At 43.1% G+C, this 18,627-nt stretch overlaps 1 protein-coding gene across 3 annotated transcripts in view; it reads left to right on the forward strand.

Annotated features, from left to right (window-relative positions):
- The first annotated feature begins 9,207 nt into the window (after window positions 1-9,207).
- Window positions 9,208-18,627, forward strand: part of col16a1 (collagen, type XVI, alpha 1) — a 66,393-nt gene continuing 56,973 nt past the window's right edge. For all 3 annotated transcript variants that reach the window (XM_069515830.1, XM_020090567.2, XM_069515831.1), the window contains exons 1-2: window positions 9,208-9,348; window positions 14,515-14,632. In XM_069515830.1, coding sequence (XP_069371931.1) covers window positions 14,557-14,632 — 76 coding nt within the window. In that variant the 5' untranslated portion in view covers window positions 9,208-9,348; window positions 14,515-14,556. The remainder of the gene's footprint in view (window positions 9,349-14,514; window positions 14,633-18,627) is intronic.

The raw sequence follows: 18,627 nt of genomic DNA on the forward strand, positions 1-18,627 counted from the left end.
TGAAAGAAGGACAGCAGTACCCACTGTGTGTGTCCCCATCACTTTCCAACTCAAACTTTTACCCTTGTGCAGATTCCATCATTAGGGTGGAGAAACTAGGTGAACCTGCGGCCATTTGATGCTTTGCTTCGGTGGACCTGCTGATAACATGCTAGCAAGCTCCAAAAAAATCCAAACAAGCGTGCTCTAATGATCTCTCAAAACGTTAGAAGTTTTATTGTGTGCTGAAGCCAATTAGTCATGGCTGTGGTGAATTGCTGTTGAGATAACGAGCCTGGGAGGGACAGCATGGGGGCCACCGTCTGAGCCCTATGTTAATGAGCCAACGCTTTCATTAAACCTGCCACCATCAGCTGTCAGAAGTATCCTGAACTCCCGGTGTGCTTCGTTTACCTGGTGGGCAGTTCGATTAGCCTAAAAGCTTCCAAATTAGGGCTGATTTACATTCCCACTGTCTGTTTTTTTGGCCTGGGATTAAACTACCCTGATATCCACAAAAGAGGATTCACCTTGACATTGTCCAAAAGGCTGCTCCATACATACATGCTTCAATTGCAAAAATAACGTTTTATTTGCAGCCATTCATGAGGTGTTTTTGGTTCCTGTGGGGTTAAAGGAGCAGATATGACAGTCAGACACACGGCAGACAAGATACACAGCGCTGATATGGCTCATATTGATTTGATTATCAACATGTTTGCTAGTCCAAGCATGCATAGGTGTGGGCATGCACAGTGTGAAGCGTGTTGATATTGATCCAGTCAGTCACTTGCTGTGGTTTGTGCTTCATATGAGTTTTATGAGCAGCTGTAATTAGCTACAGAGCCACTGGAGGACATGCTGATGCCTCCATTTCCTCTTTATATTGTCCTGTAAAACTCATCTTCATGGTAATACAGTTTTGCCTCTGCTGGGTCAGTGGGTGCTTTCACAGGCCTCAGATATTATAGTAGGTGTGTGTTTGGGGATGTGCATGCACACACTCCCCTCTGCGATGAACTACCAGAGGTGATAAACAGAGGGAAAAATCTCAGGTGATGCTAAATGGTAATATATATTCCAGGTGTGTCTCCAATCTCTCAAAGTGCAGTTTTGCATTTGAAAGCAGATTGCATGCCCGTGCAGCACCCCAGCAATTACGAGGCAAGTGTCAGCAGCCGACCTTGGCCAAGTCTTAATGCGCCTTTGGCCGACTCCAGCCCTTGAACTAACGACATCACTCCAATGAGAGAACAAAGTGAAGAAGACTTTTCTTCCAATCCTCTTGGCTCCCTCAAATATTGGAAATAACAAATCGATTAACTTCAAGTACAAATGGAAATCAATGCACCTCGGGGAGATGCTTTTTTTGACATGGTACCAGTAGAGGTATAAATGATCTCTCTGTAATATAACAGCTACAAAAAGCAATTTCTTTATTTTACATGAGTGAAGCTGAATCAGATAAAGCTCCTGTTTCTTCAGAGTAAACTGATTAGGTAGTTATCTCACAATCCATTCATCCATCCATTGTCATCTGCTTATCTGGGCAAAGCTCACAGAGGTAGCAGGCCAAGTAGGGTATCCCAGATGCTGTTTAGCTTTTCCTGGGGCATCTGGAAGTGTTCCCAGGCCAGATTGGATATGTATTCCCTCCAGCGAGTTCTGGGTGTACCCTGGGGTCTCCTCCTGGTTCGGTGTATCTGGTCAACCTCCAATAGAAGTCACTCAGGAGGCTTCCTGATTAGATGCCCAAACCACCCCGACTGTCTCCATTCAGCATGAAGGAGCAGCAGTTTTACTCCAAGCTCCCTTCTGATATCTGAACTCCAAACCCTATCTGACCCCAGCCTCCGACAGACAAAACTCATTTCAGCAGTTTGAATCCACGACCTTGTTCTTTTGGACACTACTCAGAACGTTGAACATAGATGAGGAACATAGGTTGATTATTAAATTGAAAGCTTTAAGTGGGGCTCAGCTCCCCCTTTACCACAACGGTCTAGTACAACATCCACACTACTTACGAATTCTGCCAGATTAAAATAAAAGATGGAAGAAACTACAAGAAAAAGAAGACATGCATCTTTTATGTACTTGTAACTAAACTCAAACACACTCAAGCGTGCAAACATTTGAAAGAGCCAAGGAGTCTGCTCAGCCTTCACTAATTGTGTATTTTGGACAGCACCGTGTTGACACAGTGTTGTAGAGACTCAGGTAGAGGCTTGTTGGCTTTGTGGCTGCACAGGTTTGATTGGGAGCAAATTATGAACATTAGGAATGAAACAAATGACATGTCTATATCCACACACATCTTTGCATAAGCATTTCCTTTGCCAGACCAAGCAGGCAATCAGAAGTTGAGCAGTAAACAAACATTTTGATGATTAAACACAGTGTGAGGGAAAGAGGAATTTCTAAACCTTACTGACCCTACTACGTAACAAGATAATGTTGAGATCTGGCCCTACACTAATAAACTGAGTTGAACTGAATCTCTAGTGACAGATGGTAATGCCAGGTCTGAACAGGGCCATAGTTCAGGGTGACTGTGGAGAGTGGAAATAATCTGCCCAGGAAAGTTGCCTGTGTTACATGTTTTATGTGGAAAATGCATTAGGCATGCAGGCCATGAGACTCATGTTGAGTTAATGCAGCGTGTTTGGAAAAAACTGGCAGGAAGAAAATCCTCCTTTTTCAAAAGTCTTGGAAGCAGTGAGCCTCCATAAACTTCTGAGTAACGTGGCCTGGCGGTCACAAGCGTCCCAGTGCACCAACTCTTTCCAGACTTCAGTGGAAAACTACTGCTGCAGCTACTGTATATCCTCCACAACTTATTTGGTCTCCCTCCTTCTTTGTGCATGTCTCTTTGTGTCTCTCCCCCTCTCTCTCTTCTCCTCTTTCTCATTAGCCTGTGTCAGCATAATTCCACAGACCCATCCCCCCTTCTCTGCCTTTGCAACCTTTCATCTGGATGGAAAGACTGAAAGGAGGGGGGAATAAATGAAGTGCTGTTTTCGGAATATGTGTCATTTGGCCAAATAGGCTCCACATGCTCGTCGTCATGGCGCAGGATGTGGCAGACGCACTCCCCAGCTCTTCCATCTTTTTCAAGCCTCCTTTCCTTTACCCCCCTATTTCCCTGAGTGGCCATCTTTCGCTCTTTTCTTTATGGATCCCATTCCCTCTCTTTATTGTGCTCTATTTTGTGCTTCCTCCCCAATGTCACAACTGGCAAATTAGACTTTAGTAACGTATTATAGCGCCCTGCTCCAGTCTTAAATCCGAAGTGCGTTCGGTGCGTGGCGATGCTGTAACTTGAGTTGCCGGTTTGCTGCAGCACTGGGAGCGCTTCGGCTCAGTGCCTGGTTGTTTTACTTTATTCCACGGCTTATTGCAGCAATAATGCAGACCAGCAAACTGAGGAGCCCTTCACACACAAACACTCACACATTCACACTGTTTTATTCATGCTAAACTGAAGCCTCGGTTTTATTATCAGTCAACAAGAGCCAGTGTTGAGTATTAAGCCAATTTACTGGTACACAATAGTGTACCGAGGCTTTTAATGACTATCAAAATAGGAGTCCCTCACACTAATTCACTGGTGTGTGCTAGGTCGTGTTTTGCGTGACTGCCCATTTATAAGCGTTTGTGGCTATGTCTTTCCTCATTGATTGACTGATTTATAACGGCACTCATGCTTGAAATAGAATCCACTCCATCTGCACTGACTCCATATTCTCCTCAGTTGCGCTGTATGCTAGTGTTTCAGACTTTCACCGTGCGAGCATAAAGGTTCACTGCCCGCAACTCTTAAGGCGACTGCAAACCAAAAAATAGAAAAGGAAAGGTACGCTTCACTCTGTTTTTCCATCCAATCCCGTCTACTCCCCCCTCTCCCCCAGTGCTCCCATGCCATCCCTCATCCTCTTAGGGGAGCACGAGAGCATGCAGTGGAAATAACTGAGCCAATAAAGACACTGCCAGGATCTATCCACTCCCTGCCCCTCACATAGTTACTGAGGGAAAGAAAGAGCAGTGAGGGATCTTGGAGAGGGGGGAAGAGAGAAAGAAATAGTCCTTCTCTAATATGACTGCACCGTGGATAGAGGAGGTGAAAGGAGGGTGGGATGCAGGAGGGTGTGGGCTTGAGAGAAGATGAACGAGGGAGAATGAAAAAGGAGGGCAGGAGAGAATGAAGATGGAGAGCCTCTGATAGTGGGAATATAGTTCTGGGAGGGAACATGTGCACAGACATATGGACCCCGCCCTCCGTGATCCCTACCCAGGAGTGCATGTGACAGAGAGTGGCCAGTCGTGGTGTACCCCCTGGAGGGTTTCCCCAACAGCTGTGGATCTTTTCCAGTCTCTAAAAGCAAGACTCCCATACACACTGGCTTTGTGAGTGCAGCACAAAGCTCAACTGTAAGTCCTCAGCTGTAATCAGGCCGGATTACCTTTACACTCATTTTTAATTAGAACTGAGGACCGGCTTGAATGGAGGAGACCCACTTCATATTTTAAAGTGGGGTCCTATTAAAATATATGGAGCAGGTGCATTAAAAAAAGAGGGGCAGAGTTGTGGTTGAACAGAAGGTGAGGCGAAACTTTCGACTGCTGACAGGATAAAGCTGGTAAGAGCGAGGCCTCGCATCTCGTAAATCATGGAACGTTTTCAGACCACCATATGATACCGGTTGACTAGCTCATTGATCCTCCTTTCCAGAGATGCTCCCCCGCCGAGAGCTGGAGCTCAGCCAAACCCACCCACCACGCACAATATGTGTGATTGTAATGGATCACACAGACACACACACACACACACACACACACACTCATACCAGCCGGTGAAACTTGGACTAGTCTAACCAGGTCAGGTTCAGAAGCCTTTGTGTTCTCTGTCATTTAGCTTAACAACCGCACAGACAGTGATTTGAGATGCGTCCAATTTATCGTCGCAGCCCCTTCTCCCTTCAAGGCTCTGAATTTTACAACGGTATCTCAGACGTGGATCCTTCATGGCAATCAATTTTTTTATTGTTTTTTTTGTTTTCCCTGTTTTATGATGGAGCATTTATGATCTTGTCTCTCAGGGTTGTCATCACAATTTAGTCCTGCCAGACGGGGATATGAATGACTCATATGCATGAGAACTGGAGCATTTGCATCGCCTCTCATCGAGACTGTAGTCGCATGCCAATGCATGGCCACAGAGGAGCTGTGAACAACTGGATGAGAAGACAAATCTGTTGACCTAATGTAGCTCTGGGGAGGCCTGTGAAACAGCATCCTTTCATGTATAATAGACAGACCCTCAGAATAACTGCATCTTTCTTGTCAATCTTTTTCCTCTTTCACACCATCACATGCACACCTTTGAAGGAAAGGTCTAGAAATGTTTATAGGCAATTACATGCATTGGCAAGTTTCAAACAGAAAACTTTGGCAGAGAGATTTATCCCTGCCTCTTAATCGATGACATGTATTGATGATGACAAAGCGGATCAAGCGGGTATCTACAAGTCGATAATGATGAAAAAGTGTTTGTAAAGCAGCAAAGATGAAGTGGAGCTGAGACAGTGTTGGTGTGCGATAAGGACGTATTCTTGCATGCAATCGATGCATCTGACAGCTGTACCTATGGCAACTATTAAGTTTCTCTACCGATGTCTGTATTCAAAGGGCCCTTTTTTTCTTTTCTTTTTGGAAATTATGCATTCTATTATTTTATTGACTGGTTATATGACTGGTTTCATAAATCAAGAAAAAATACTGTGTGCAAAATTAAAAAAAGACTCCTACAGCTAAGGTTACAATGACACAAATCAAAATGAACAAAATATTGATATTGAATTGTGTGGGTTGTGCCCCATTTCAGAGACCATCCTCCGGAGGCTGGATTTGAAGACTAATAGTTTCCCAATTTGAAGGCTTTATCAAATGCAGCCTAAAAATGCATTCTACCATTCCTGAGCAACAAAGGATCCAATTGGTGGATCCCTCTCAGACCAACCTATCCCAGGATTCATTAAATGATAGAACTAATTTGCTATGTGGCTGGCCAAGCTGCAGCAAGTGCAGCCGTTCAAAGTAGTGAACAATGCAATGGTAATGGGTGAGACAAGCTGGTGATGCAAATATGAAATCCTCCATAGACTGGACAGTCTCATTTTGGTTTGGCCCCCGAAGCATGCTGCCCCACATTGAGACACAGCTAAAGTATAACACATGATGAGGGTAGAGTGATTAGCTTTGGTCATAAAACAAAGTGAAATCTGAACCTAATGATGATATAAGAGCAGTGTCAGAATGGTGGTGCAGTGGTTCGAAGGTTGTTGGCTTTGAATCCTGGTTCAACCTCTGGCTGGAGTTTGCATGTTCTCCCTGTACATGCATGGGTTTTCTCAGAGTTCTCCATCTTCCTCCCACTGTCCGAATACATGGAAATTGGGGATAGGTAAATTGGAGCTTCTAAATTGTGTGTAGGTGAATGTGAGCATGGTTATTTGTGCCCCAGCTGCCTGTCCATGCTGTCAACGACAGCTGGGATTGGCTCTGACCCTTAGAGGAGATAAGAATGGATGGATAGTGTTCAAAAACAAAATGGTTTAAAACGATTTGTTGTCTTACTGCACATCCAATGGTGGAGGTGGTTTCCAAAACTGTTCATCCAACAAGCACTTTTGAAGAAGCTTAAGGCATCACTTAGTTTATACAATATATCCTGACAGGGATATGAATGAGCCAAATTTAATGGCAATGCGTCCAATAACTGTCAGGAAAGATGTTTCATTCAGAGACACAAACAGATAGTGGCGCAAGAAAAAAGTCAGGGGGTTGTCTTGTGATCATGTGAACTAAACTTTGTATCAAACTATCATTGTGGAAAACGTTGACCCACTGGTTGAACTATAGGAAAAGCTAGAAATCATTAAGATACATCTTTTGGGATCCACAAATATCATGGCAATCCATCCTATACTTTTTGAGATATTTCAGTCTTATTTGGAAATTTAATGAGACAAAAGACATACACGCACTCACACGCATACACACACACACTCCTGCCGACTCCTGCTACTTAACTATATGTCCAACAGACAGCAGCTGAATGACCCTGTTTCCACCAATGCTGTCAATTCACAAAGGTCACACGAGTAGTTCGAAGGTTGCGACAGGACTGGACAGCTGCAAAAGTCATCAATGCAGCCGGAAAACGTTTTCCTGTTCCGTTTATTCTGAAGTCAGAGGCCTTGCTGGGAGTAACTAAAGCTATTTTTCAGACATTAGCTATACGGAGCATGTCTGCACAATAGGGTCTGGACTTTTTCTGAAGGTTGCCTTTCACACATGAACAAAGCAGCAGGAGAATCTCTGCTCAGACGTGTTCACAACAACACAGAAATCTGTGGAGCGTTCAGGTGAGTGTTGGTGCAGCATACAGGGCATAATGTATAAATTCCGCAAAAGAGCTGTCAATGTCAATTTTATTTATATGGCACATTTGAAACATCTTTCCTGACCAAAGTGCTTCCCAACAAAACAGCAACACGCAATACATGGAAATACTAATTGTAAAAATAAAATATGATAAAATGAAATAGAATAATATAAAATAAAATCTGCTGGGATTAAAATGTTCTCAGTTCAAAAAAAAGGCCAAAGAGAGGAGATGTGTTTTTAACAATGATTTTAAAGTTTGCTAGAGGGGGAGCAAATCTAACATGGAGCGGTAAGCTGTTCCACAAGTTTGGGGCAGCTGCTGCAAAGGCTCGATCACCTCTGGTTATGAGCCCCGTTTTAGGAGTTCAGCTTGGTAAGGCAGTGCCAGTCCATTTAGAGTTTTAAAGAGTTTTACAATAGATCCTGTGATGGACAGGAAGCCAGTGGAGGGAGCGTAACACAGGTGTAGTCTGCAGCAGCATTTTATAACATGATTTGTTTACATCACATTGACACCTGCGTCGGCCTTTATCACCTAAAGCTCTCTTAACTTCTTCATCGGTGTCTACATGTGTGGCACAAACTCACTCTAAGATATTTTAGTTTTTTTCATCTCTGTGTCTGTCACAGAAATGTCATCAACATGCCCACTCGCTCACGGTGAATCTGGGGGGAGATTGCTGTATTCTCTCTTATTCTTTTACTAGGGGGCTGGCAGGAGAAACTTTGGAGAATGTTAAGAGATTATCTGGAGTTCAGTGCATGTCTGACAGCATCTAAAGTTGTAATTGCACCCACTTTCTTATCAACTCAACTCCATTTACACTTTTTCTTTTTATGAGGTAGGGGTTAAAGCTAATGAGAGAGTGACAGATAACTGCTTGGTTGAGCAGCTGACCTCTCGACAGAAGGCAGAAATAAATATCTCTACGACGTAAGCACTCCTCAGCGCCTATCAGGCCACAGCAGCGCTAGATGCATGCATAAATCAGACCAAAGTGATATTTATTTGCCTCCCGAACTATTACTTTGCTGACAATAAAGGTGGAATTTATGCAGCTATTAAGACAAACGTGTCGGAATGGTCACAGGCTGCAACCGAGGCCACTTTATGGATTGGAAGCAATAAAAGCCACTGATAAAACAATACGGAAGCTGTGGAGCCGGACTTCAATCAAACGTAAAGTATGATAAGCAAGTTCATTAATTTTAATGGAGTAAATTCTTCTCAATAATATACCAGCGGGGCCACCATCACTCGCAGCTCCTGTATTAATGCAAGGCCTCAACCTCACAGAATGGAAGCAAGTCTTCCTTAAGACTTTAGGTGGAGAGAGGAAGGGGAAGAGAGGATGAAGGTAGAGGGATATACAGGGTGAAGGCCTGAGATTGGAGACTTGCTCTAGGCTCCTTTCCTATTGCTCAGTGGAGAAGGTGATTTCACTGTGGGATCTCCCAGACAGGGAAGGGAGGGGGAAACAGAGAGGGGGGAAGGGTGTGTGGGGGAGCTGAGAGAGAGACAGACAGGGGGAAGAGATAGAGACAGGAAAAGGACAAGACAAAGTAATGAGAAACTGAGACACAAGCGCAGAGAAAGCAAAGAGAAGGTGAGGGAGGGAGACTGGGGATTTGGTTTGTGCAGCAGCGTAGAGAGAGAGAGAGAGAGGGAAGGAGAGAAAGAGGGGAGGGGGGAAGTTGGACACGGACAATCTTGCACAAACTTTTTTTTTCTTTTCTTCCTCTCTCCTTTCTCCGTGGAAGGAGAAGCCTCAAGAAAAAAAAGTCAGAGGGGACACGAAAAGTCACACTGGATTACATGTGATTGCGTTTGGACTTTTCCAATCCACTCCTTGGATATTTACGCACATTTATTCACGGATTAATGTGGACGCAAATCTGTGGATTGATCTGTAGTTGAAGGTATGGCTTTTATTTGTGGTGTGAAAGCGAGAGCTTAACTTTTTAAGGTTGCAGTTTGAAAAGTGGCTGTAGTGAAACTTGATTGTGAAACTTTTGCTGCAACAGGCTGCAGACTGCTTTATACAGCACATGGAAATAAACAGATTATATTTTATACATACTATTAAATACTAATACCAGAAAGCCGCTGCAATTTCATCATAGAGCACAATAGAAATACACACACACACACACACACTCCCTCGGGAGATTATCCCAGTTTGCACAATAGAAGACTGTGATTATAGGAACCAAAAACCATAAAATATAAGTTTGATAAACCCACTCTCTCCCAGAGGAGATCATTACAGTTATTTCTGCTGCGTGGCCTTTGTAGATATATGAAAGTATTTTATTCTGTTTCGGACTTATGAAAAACAAACAAACTTATGAACCAATGTTAGTTGTATAGAAAAAAAGATGCTGATTTGCCTTTACTCTATAATCAAGTCTTCATGCGACACACAATGTGGTTGTTGCTGTCAATCTTTGTAGTTTGCATTCAACCCCAGTAGCAAAATCCTCCTATGAGCAGTTTTGTTTCTGCTACATGCGTATCATTCAAGCAAAGTCATGTCTGAGTCTGAGCATTTGCACTGTTCTGAGATCAGTACCCGAACTCCCCAAAACTATTTCTCCCCAACCTGGGAAAGAAAACAAAGTGCTGAGGAGGAGGCTTGAATGCCACAGACACATCTGCTTTCCTCATTACTCAGCCATCCCATGTTCCCTGGCTTTTGCATCCTGTCATTGCACCCCCCCACACTAAAAACACCCTAGGGGGCTCTTGAAAGCTTTTGTGATTAGTCTTTCCCTTTGCAAAATTTGAAATTGCTCAATTTTGCACCTATTTATAATCACCAGGGAGCTACTTCTTCAGAGGAGTGTCTGATCAGATCACCTAACTCCAACAACTGAGGGTCATTCCTGCAGTAACAGGAGGAATATTGCCCTGTTAACATTACAAGCGGCTGTCCTTGAATATAACTTAATGTTAAGTGTTGCTCACTTTAACTTGCTGCAGGCTACACATACGACGTGTGCATCCTTGCTTCCTGTGTTATGGGCCTGCAGCCAATTGTATCATCCACAGTTCGCCTGCGGCAAATCGTGTCATCCACTTGACTCTTTGCTTTTATTCAGTTAAGCAGTGAAGTGAGCGTTGGGCGATCAGAAATGTGAAGTCAAGCTGATGAAAAGCAGCAGGTCTTTTCCCTGCTCAAGGCTGACGGCCATGCATAGAGGGTCCCACACTCCAACTAGTTCACTTCATCACAGTGGAACTCTCTTTACGTCATTACTTTATGCAAGTGCAAACAGTCTCTTCTCAATCTGCAGCTTTGCTGGTCTGCTTCTCAGTCAGGATAATTATTCATGTAAAAGCCTTGAACACTGCCCAGAATGTAAGACTAGTAAAAACTTGCATGTCAAACAAGTTTGGATGTTGCCTTCACGAGTTCCTATTGCTCCTGGCCATCGGATATCTGGAGTGTTTTATCTAGGCCGGGACAATGCAATGCAGTCTGAGCTTTAGCCTGAAGCACATCTGAAGCTCCAGAGGATGTAGGTGTAAATGTTGCTGCGTTCATGATGACAAGTCAGAATTAGAGCATGTAGAAGCTTCTGACAGTCCAAAACACTATCAACAAAAAATGCTCTGATAGTTCTTACAGTATCTGACAAATCCAGGTAAACCTGACAGTGTTTTGACAGATGTCAATGTCCAATCTGTCTGTCCACCAACTTGGTCTAGACTGAAATGAAGCGGAAAAAAACATTCATTTTCTCCGCAGGAAAAATTGCAATTGTGACCTTTGGTGGCACTTTGACTTTTCTTCCAGTACCATCATCAGATCAACATTTAATGTGCATTACTTAACTAATGACATAATTACCAGTGTCAACTGCAATTAGCATTTAGAAATGATTAGCAAATGTTTGTTGCTAACACAGCACCATTTTTAGACATGAACTTTAGAAAATGTCCAGAAGATTTGCCAGAGAGTGTCTGGGTCACAACAGGAAAATGTCTGGAACATTTAGGAGAGGGGTGGCACATGTGTAGACCATGCAGGAGGCAGGACATGACATGTCAATTCTGCTGCGGAAATCCTGTATTTTTGTTAAAAGCACATCAACAACCGCATCTTCTACGTGTATGGGACGTCTTTATCCTCCTGTGACATTCGTATTCTTCTCAGTTTTGAGTCCATTGTCCATTGCTAGAAACGTCATCAACACGCCCATTTTTCTTGTGGTGAATTTTCCTATAGCAATCTCACATGGGCTCGCTTGCACAATTTATGGATATTTTACCAGGGGGCTGGCAGGAAAAGTTATGGATCAACTGACTCTGAAATGTGTGTTCACATGCAGTTCAATGAAATATGAAGGCAGATTAAGATTGGTGAACATGGTGTGGCGTTTTGACAGGTTAACACCAACATGTTAGTATTCAGATATTTACTTCTTTGAATGGAGCATGGTGTGAAATGGCCTATTTAGTTTTTTCTCTCTACCAATTTGTCTGACAGTCTTTTGTTTAGTCTCTCCGGCCACATTTTTGCAACTTCTCTAACCCAAGGATATGAATAAATTCATATGTACCTGTCCACCTATTATTCAAGCCTTTCCTTGTTATTCCTGTATCCCAGTCAACTTTTACCGCAATACCCTACATATCCACTGTGAGAGAGCACTTTCTCCATTGGATTAACTCAGGGTGACGACCCCATAGACCGATCAGGAGATTGTTTTCACAGCATTGCACCAAAACCACTCTGTGGTCTGTGTGTGTTTGTGTGTGTGAGATAGTGCAGGGTAAATTGGGAGCAGATACCCTGTGAGCGAGCTGTCTGTCAATCTTCTTGCTGCAGTATTGCTGGATCAAGAGACAGCTGGAAAAGCAGTGAACCCTGATATATTACATGGCTGATATATTTATGCCAGGTTCTCACATTTATACCGATTCAAAACAGAATTTAAAATGTTAGCTGCTGTTATTTAATCATCTGTGTCTGGGTGGCTAATAAGCAATCCTCTTGTCTATCCAAAGAGAGGACATGTTTCATTTATCTCTGTCAGAGCGGGCTCCTCTACAAGGCATTCCTCTGTTGGTGCTGTTGTTCTGTAAGCGATGGCAATGATGATGAAATGTGTGACAACAAAAATTGCTAAGCACAGAGCACAAATTGCCTCAATTGTTATGTAGGACAGTATCAGCGCCACTTTTGTCAATGTATTCAAGCCATAAAAAGCACTTGAAACGATTACAGGGAGTCAAGTGGAAAATAGGTCTGGACCCAGAATCAAAATGACTCCTGGAACTACTGAACAGCTCTTGATCTTAAAGCGAGGCATGCTGTCTTCAGTATTTCTTAACATTTTGTCTCTGCATAGTGATTCTCGATGTTGGTCACTATCAGCGCATGTTTCTTCAAGCCCTTTTGGGTTGGAAGACTTTCAAATCTGGCATTGTTTTCCTTCCTGTATTGGCCTCGTACTCAGTGACCTGATCTGCCTGCTGACTGGGCTCATTGCCAGCCCATCGGCCGAGCCCGGTGGCCTGACCCCGCTTTTATCTGCTGTAGTCAGCTGGGTGGTCATGGAGCTGCGGACTGAGTGTGGTGACCTAAAGAGAAAGCGAGACATCCGTAGTAACTCATATCAGGGAAGCCTATTAAATTGTTTTGGATTATTGCCAGATAATAATGACAATGAGCTGTAACTTTTCCTTCAGCCCTTCTTCTCTGGCCTGTGATGTATTATGTATTACTTACTGTGTGAACAATATGTGGCATGAAGCCTGTATCAATGGCATGAAGCCGTTTAGAGCTTTAATTAACCTTCCACCCATTAAACTCTTCTTCTTGCCGTCCAAGTTTACTTAAAAAGGGTCCGTTGTTGTGTCCAACAATTCTGCACACCATAGTATTATTGCAAAAACATCCTGTTCCTTTCATGAAATGCTAACCTGGCCCTTTAAAACATAAGAAAACAAGAAAAGCAACTGCACCTTGAGTCAGCAGTCCCCCTAAAACCTGGATGCATAATTCACAATGTGGGGCATGTCGAGCTTCCCTTGTTATTTCCGAGGATAATTTGAAACCCTGTCCTCCACCAGATTGTCTGTTAGCAGCAGCACACTGCAGGCAGCCAGGTCAGTGTGGTATTCACACCATGTCCTCGGCCGGGCAGGAGCACCACATTGTGTACCCCCGGGGGAGTGTGGGGATCATTTCTCCTGGCGGACGGGACAGGTGTGTGTACAGAGACACAGTCTGCTCGCCTGCCCGCCCTGAGGGCCCAGCTGTACCTGTAAACACTGCAGAGTTATGGGGTCCTTGCACATGTTGAGGGCAAGTCCAGGTCAGATGGGATGTGTTTATGCGAGTCGGAGTGGACGGCGTGTGCATGTGCTCCCATTCTTGTGTGTGTGTTTTAGTACAGCAGAGGGGCTGTGGAGATGGAATACAATGATTATCGAGACGTGGCAAGCATCTTAATCCGTGCAGGAGTGTGTCCGTATGTGTGTGTGCTTGTTGTTAGGCCACGTGGAAGCATCTGGTGCAACACAACCAAGGCTCCAATGGAATAGTCTCCAGATGTGTTTGTGGGTTTTGGCCCCACTGTCTGTTTGACTCTGGACCAACCAGTCTGCATGTAAATCATTCTACTTTCATGTGTGCACATTGCTTTGTTGTCTTGCATATGCAGTAGGTTTTTGTTTACTCTCTTCTTGACTTAAACAATGGCTTTATTATTTAGATTTTGTAGTGTGTGTGTGGTTATGTGCTCTACTCATCTTATCTACACCTCTGTGTGTGTGTGTGTGTTGCAGTTGCCCAGTCAAAGGCTATCCAGATGGACAGGATAATGACTATGATCAGACTTTACAGAGTTACAGTCCCTAATGGAGGACATTTTAGTTAATTCGTATGCCACTAACAAAGCCCACATCACACCACGTAATTAACACATCAACTATGACTGACTCATAAATACACATCAACGTCTACTTAGCCGTCCAGCATTATGTGCAGCTGTCGGCAGTGTTAAAGGACGCCATGCAGACAGGAACACAGACAGGTTCTGACTTTCTCTTTTTTCTGCTTGTTCATCCATCAGCTGGTGGCCGAGGTGAGGTTTTTTTAAAGGAGGAGTGAAACCATGTGGCTGCTCTGCTCCTCTCTGACTCTGCTGGCCCTAAGCTTCGGATCGTGTGACACGCTGACATCAGAACAAGGTGAGTTGGTCAAACTCTAACAGTGGTTTTGCATGGTAAGTATTTGGAATTCAGAAGGAACAAGATGCTTTAAAGGTACATTGTGTAGAATTTTGTGATATCTAGTGTAGAAGCTGCATGTTGTTTCTGCCAATAGATCCCTTTCACCTAAATCTTACACACCGGACCTTTAGGGGACAATTCAATAATTCTGGGAAGAGAATAAGATGAGCTTCCATTCCTGGTCGTTTTTTTTAAGCTTTTGCTATTAGCCGTTTAGCCTAGCCTCGCATAAAGGCTGAGAATAGGGTAAAGAAGCTACCTCAATCAGTATGTGTTTGTGTTTCAGTCCAGTGTTAATTATTGGAAAAATGACACGCCACCTCAAGACGGAAAACATGTAAGGTTGGCAAAACTGTTGGTACACGAGTTGCTGACATCATCACTGAACTTAATTTACGATCAGCTCTGTATAGAAGCTCCTCACTGATCACGTCTGATCCTTTTTCTTTGTTCTTGCGTATTATACAAATTTTGGAAAGAGGTGTCAATGTGTTGTCAAAATGACGTAAACACATAAATAAAGCATGTTGTTTAGTGCATCTGTGTTTTCCACATTGCGACTTCAAAGCACACAAACACATCAAAGTCGGAAAAATCAACTTCACAACTGGGGAGACGAGACCTTCTGAGGAGCAATGCTAAGCTAAGCTAACTAGCTGCTGGCTTCAACTTTACATTAAATGAGCAGATAAGGGAGTGGTTTCAATTTACTCATTTTTCTAATTCTTACAAAGGAGAGATTTAAACTTAAATGAATACTCCTTCCAAAATGAATGTGCTAAATTATTAAATCAATAAATAATTGCCTTACATCTGAAGCCTCGATGGAACTGTAAACTCCTTTATTTATCAAACTTTACTGCTTACCACTCCAAAAGCTGTGAATAAAAGGCAACAAAAACTGCTTTCAAACAACTGTTTCTTGGAAAAGTCCTTACATCGTCATTTAAATGATGAAAAAAATCGTAAAGTTACAAAAACAATGCCTTCTGAGAAGGCATCTAAAGCAATTCTTTTCAAAGTTGATTTTTAAGCTGGAGCCATATGCCTGACCAACTCATCATGCTTTGAAACCCATCTGTGATGTGATGGAACTGTGTCCATCTGTGTCTGTGTGTGTGCGACGGAGCCCAAGGTTGGAGCGTAATTACAGTTAATGTGCATTTGATGCTGGTTGCCGCTGGTGGCTGTGTGGTTAGGTTGGGGCAAAGGGGCGTGTGTGTTTACCATGTGCGGTTGTGTTCCTCTTCATGAGCCTTAAATCAGACAAGCCTTTGCATTTTTTTAAAGGAGAAACATGAGTTTCAAACGTCTGTGTTGTGCATGACACTGCAAAGCAAGATGAAAGAGTATGTTGGAGAGAACAGGCAGATGTTTCTATTTGTATCCAGGTGTGTGTGCATGTGCTACAGAGACAGAAACAGACAACCAAGAAATCAAGAGGTAGAGAGGTGAAGAGAAATCTTTTACTGTCGTGTTTTTTAAGTTTTTTTTGTCATGCTTCTGAATCACATCGTCAGCGTGCTCTCAGGGGCCGACTCTGCAGTATCACTCAGGGGCTGAGAAATCCTCCCCAGCTTGTGGTGCTCTGGGGGGAGCTTTGTCAATGAGGGGGGTCCCCCTAGGGAGACCGTTTTCACAGCTTCTCAGATGAGACTGAGTCAGCTTGCAGCTCCCCTGAGTCCTCTACCCCAGTGTTTGGAAGAAAGTGCTTTTTCAAGTGCAGCACAACACCCATCACTACACTTTCACTATTCCTCTGACTCATCCAAATCTCTACTTACTGGTAATTCGCTGACGTTACAGCGGGAAAGCAGGTTTAAGTAAAACTAGCGTGGAAGAGTCAAGCTGGGTGATATCACTGCAGTTCTGCAGTGTATCAGCCAGAAAGATTTGTCCTTTCGCTTTGCTTTAGTAAAGTGTTGCTGATATGTTTTTTTCATGCACCTTACTGAGTCTAAAGTAATGGATTTATAGATTGAATTATTTTGACTCAGGCTTCAACTGTCTGAATCTGAGCTGTATGAGTTTTAGTGCCATGAATTGTAGTAATACGTTCATTTACACAGAAACAGAAGTTGGAGAAGATAAGCAGCCAGCAACAGAGGCAGTCCAGGCTGAAATGTTTAAGGCCCTTTCATTTTTTCCACCTTGTGTTATGTTGCAGCTTATACATTATTTCAAGACATTTTATCCAATCACGACAAAGCTAATGCAAACTTTTAGAAAGTTTTGTCTTTAGAAAAAAGGAAACACATTAAAGTATTCAGAACCTATTTTATGACACTTGAAATGTAGCTCAGGTGCCTTCCATTTGTCATCTTTAAGATGTTTCTTCACCTTGATCTAAGTCCACCTGTTTTAAAATCAAGAAATTGATTTGGAAGGGAACCCATTTGTCAACATAAAGTTCCATCATTTAAGGTCTGAAAATGCATATCAGAGCACAAACCAAGCTATAATGTTGAAGAGACTGCCTCCAGAGCTCAGAGTAGGCACAGGAAGATTGGAAAGGTTAGTAAAAGACTGCTGTATGTGGGTTCCCAACAGCCCAGTGGCATGATTCTTAAATGGAGTGTGCACCAGGAGTCTGCCTAGAGCTGGCTGCCTGGTCAAACTGAGCAATCTAGGAAGAATGGCTTCGGTAAAAGAAGTGACCAAGCACTCACTGGTCACTGGCTGAGCTCCAGTGATACTGTGTGGAGATGGGAAAAAAACTTCTGGAAGGACAACAATCATTGCAGCACTTCACCAATTTGAGCTTTATGGCAGAGTGGCCAGATGGAGCCTGAGTGTAAGAAACTACATTTTCTGGTCTGATAAAACCAAGATTGAACTGTTTGGCCTTCATTTTAAGTGTTGAAACAGTGAAGCATAGTGATGGAAGCATCGTGGTGTGGGATTGTTTTAGCAGCAGGAAGACTGGTCAGTATTGAGGGAAATCTAAATGCAGCAAAGTTAACACAAATATCCAGAGCACTTGGGATCTCAGACTGGCTGAAGATTCATCTACTAACAGGACAATGACATCAATTTGTTAATGGCCACCTAACAAATGTTATGGGCACAGTATTCACTCTAATTTTAGCTCTGTTTCGGTCTCCATTCACTCCTCATGGCTAACTGTCTGCATTCAGTTGCCTATATTTATATAGGTTGGCTTCAATGAACAAGCCATATCATGTTAAATGAAGACTAGTGATTTGATCCATTGTTTTAAAATATAAAATAGACTTTGGAAGCCTTATATTTTCATTGTATTAACCATGTCAACATTTGCATGTTAGATGATTGAAACAAATCCCATTGCTGATCGGCCATGTTTGGGGCTGGTGGGTAACCTGCAAGGCGTGACCAGGCTAGTTTGGAGTTTAAAGGAGGCGGTGCCTGATTGTCACTGGCAAGAAAGGAACGTGAGCAAAATGGTTTTAGCTTCCTCAGGGGTGCTGCTTCATGAATGAACCTGTCCCATGATGTCTCATACTCTCCATGGAAAATATGTGTATTGGAAACTACATCACACCTACCTGAAAAATAACCTAATCAGAATGCAATGACTTTAAGCATTAGCTCACTTTTTAAGAATGCAGTCAGATCTGCATAGAAATAGAGTATGCCGGTTTTTTATTCTTTGCATTTTCATATGATGCTCTCAACAGGCATCACTAACCAGTATGAATACCAGTCCCTATTGAGAAAACTGCTGACTTCTACATGTCGTGTCTGCTTTTATTGTTGCGAAAATCTTTTAAATGTGCGTGTCCTGAGCCCAGTCTGTGTCTGTGTGTGCTTGTGAGAGTGTAGTGAATGTGGGCCAGAGGCCTACAAGGGGAAAATGAATGAGCTCATCCTTCTGTAAGTGCAGCATTTTAAGCCTTTCCCCTCCTCTGTACTGCAGTTTTATCTCTGGAAAACCACCAGGAATGTTCTCTCATGTCTGTCTCATTTGGCCA

Source organism: Paralichthys olivaceus, chromosome 20 (genome assembly GCF_024713975.1).
Source record: "Paralichthys olivaceus isolate ysfri-2021 chromosome 20, ASM2471397v2, whole genome shotgun sequence".
Classification (NCBI taxonomy): domain Eukaryota; kingdom Metazoa; phylum Chordata; class Actinopteri; order Pleuronectiformes; family Paralichthyidae; genus Paralichthys; species Paralichthys olivaceus.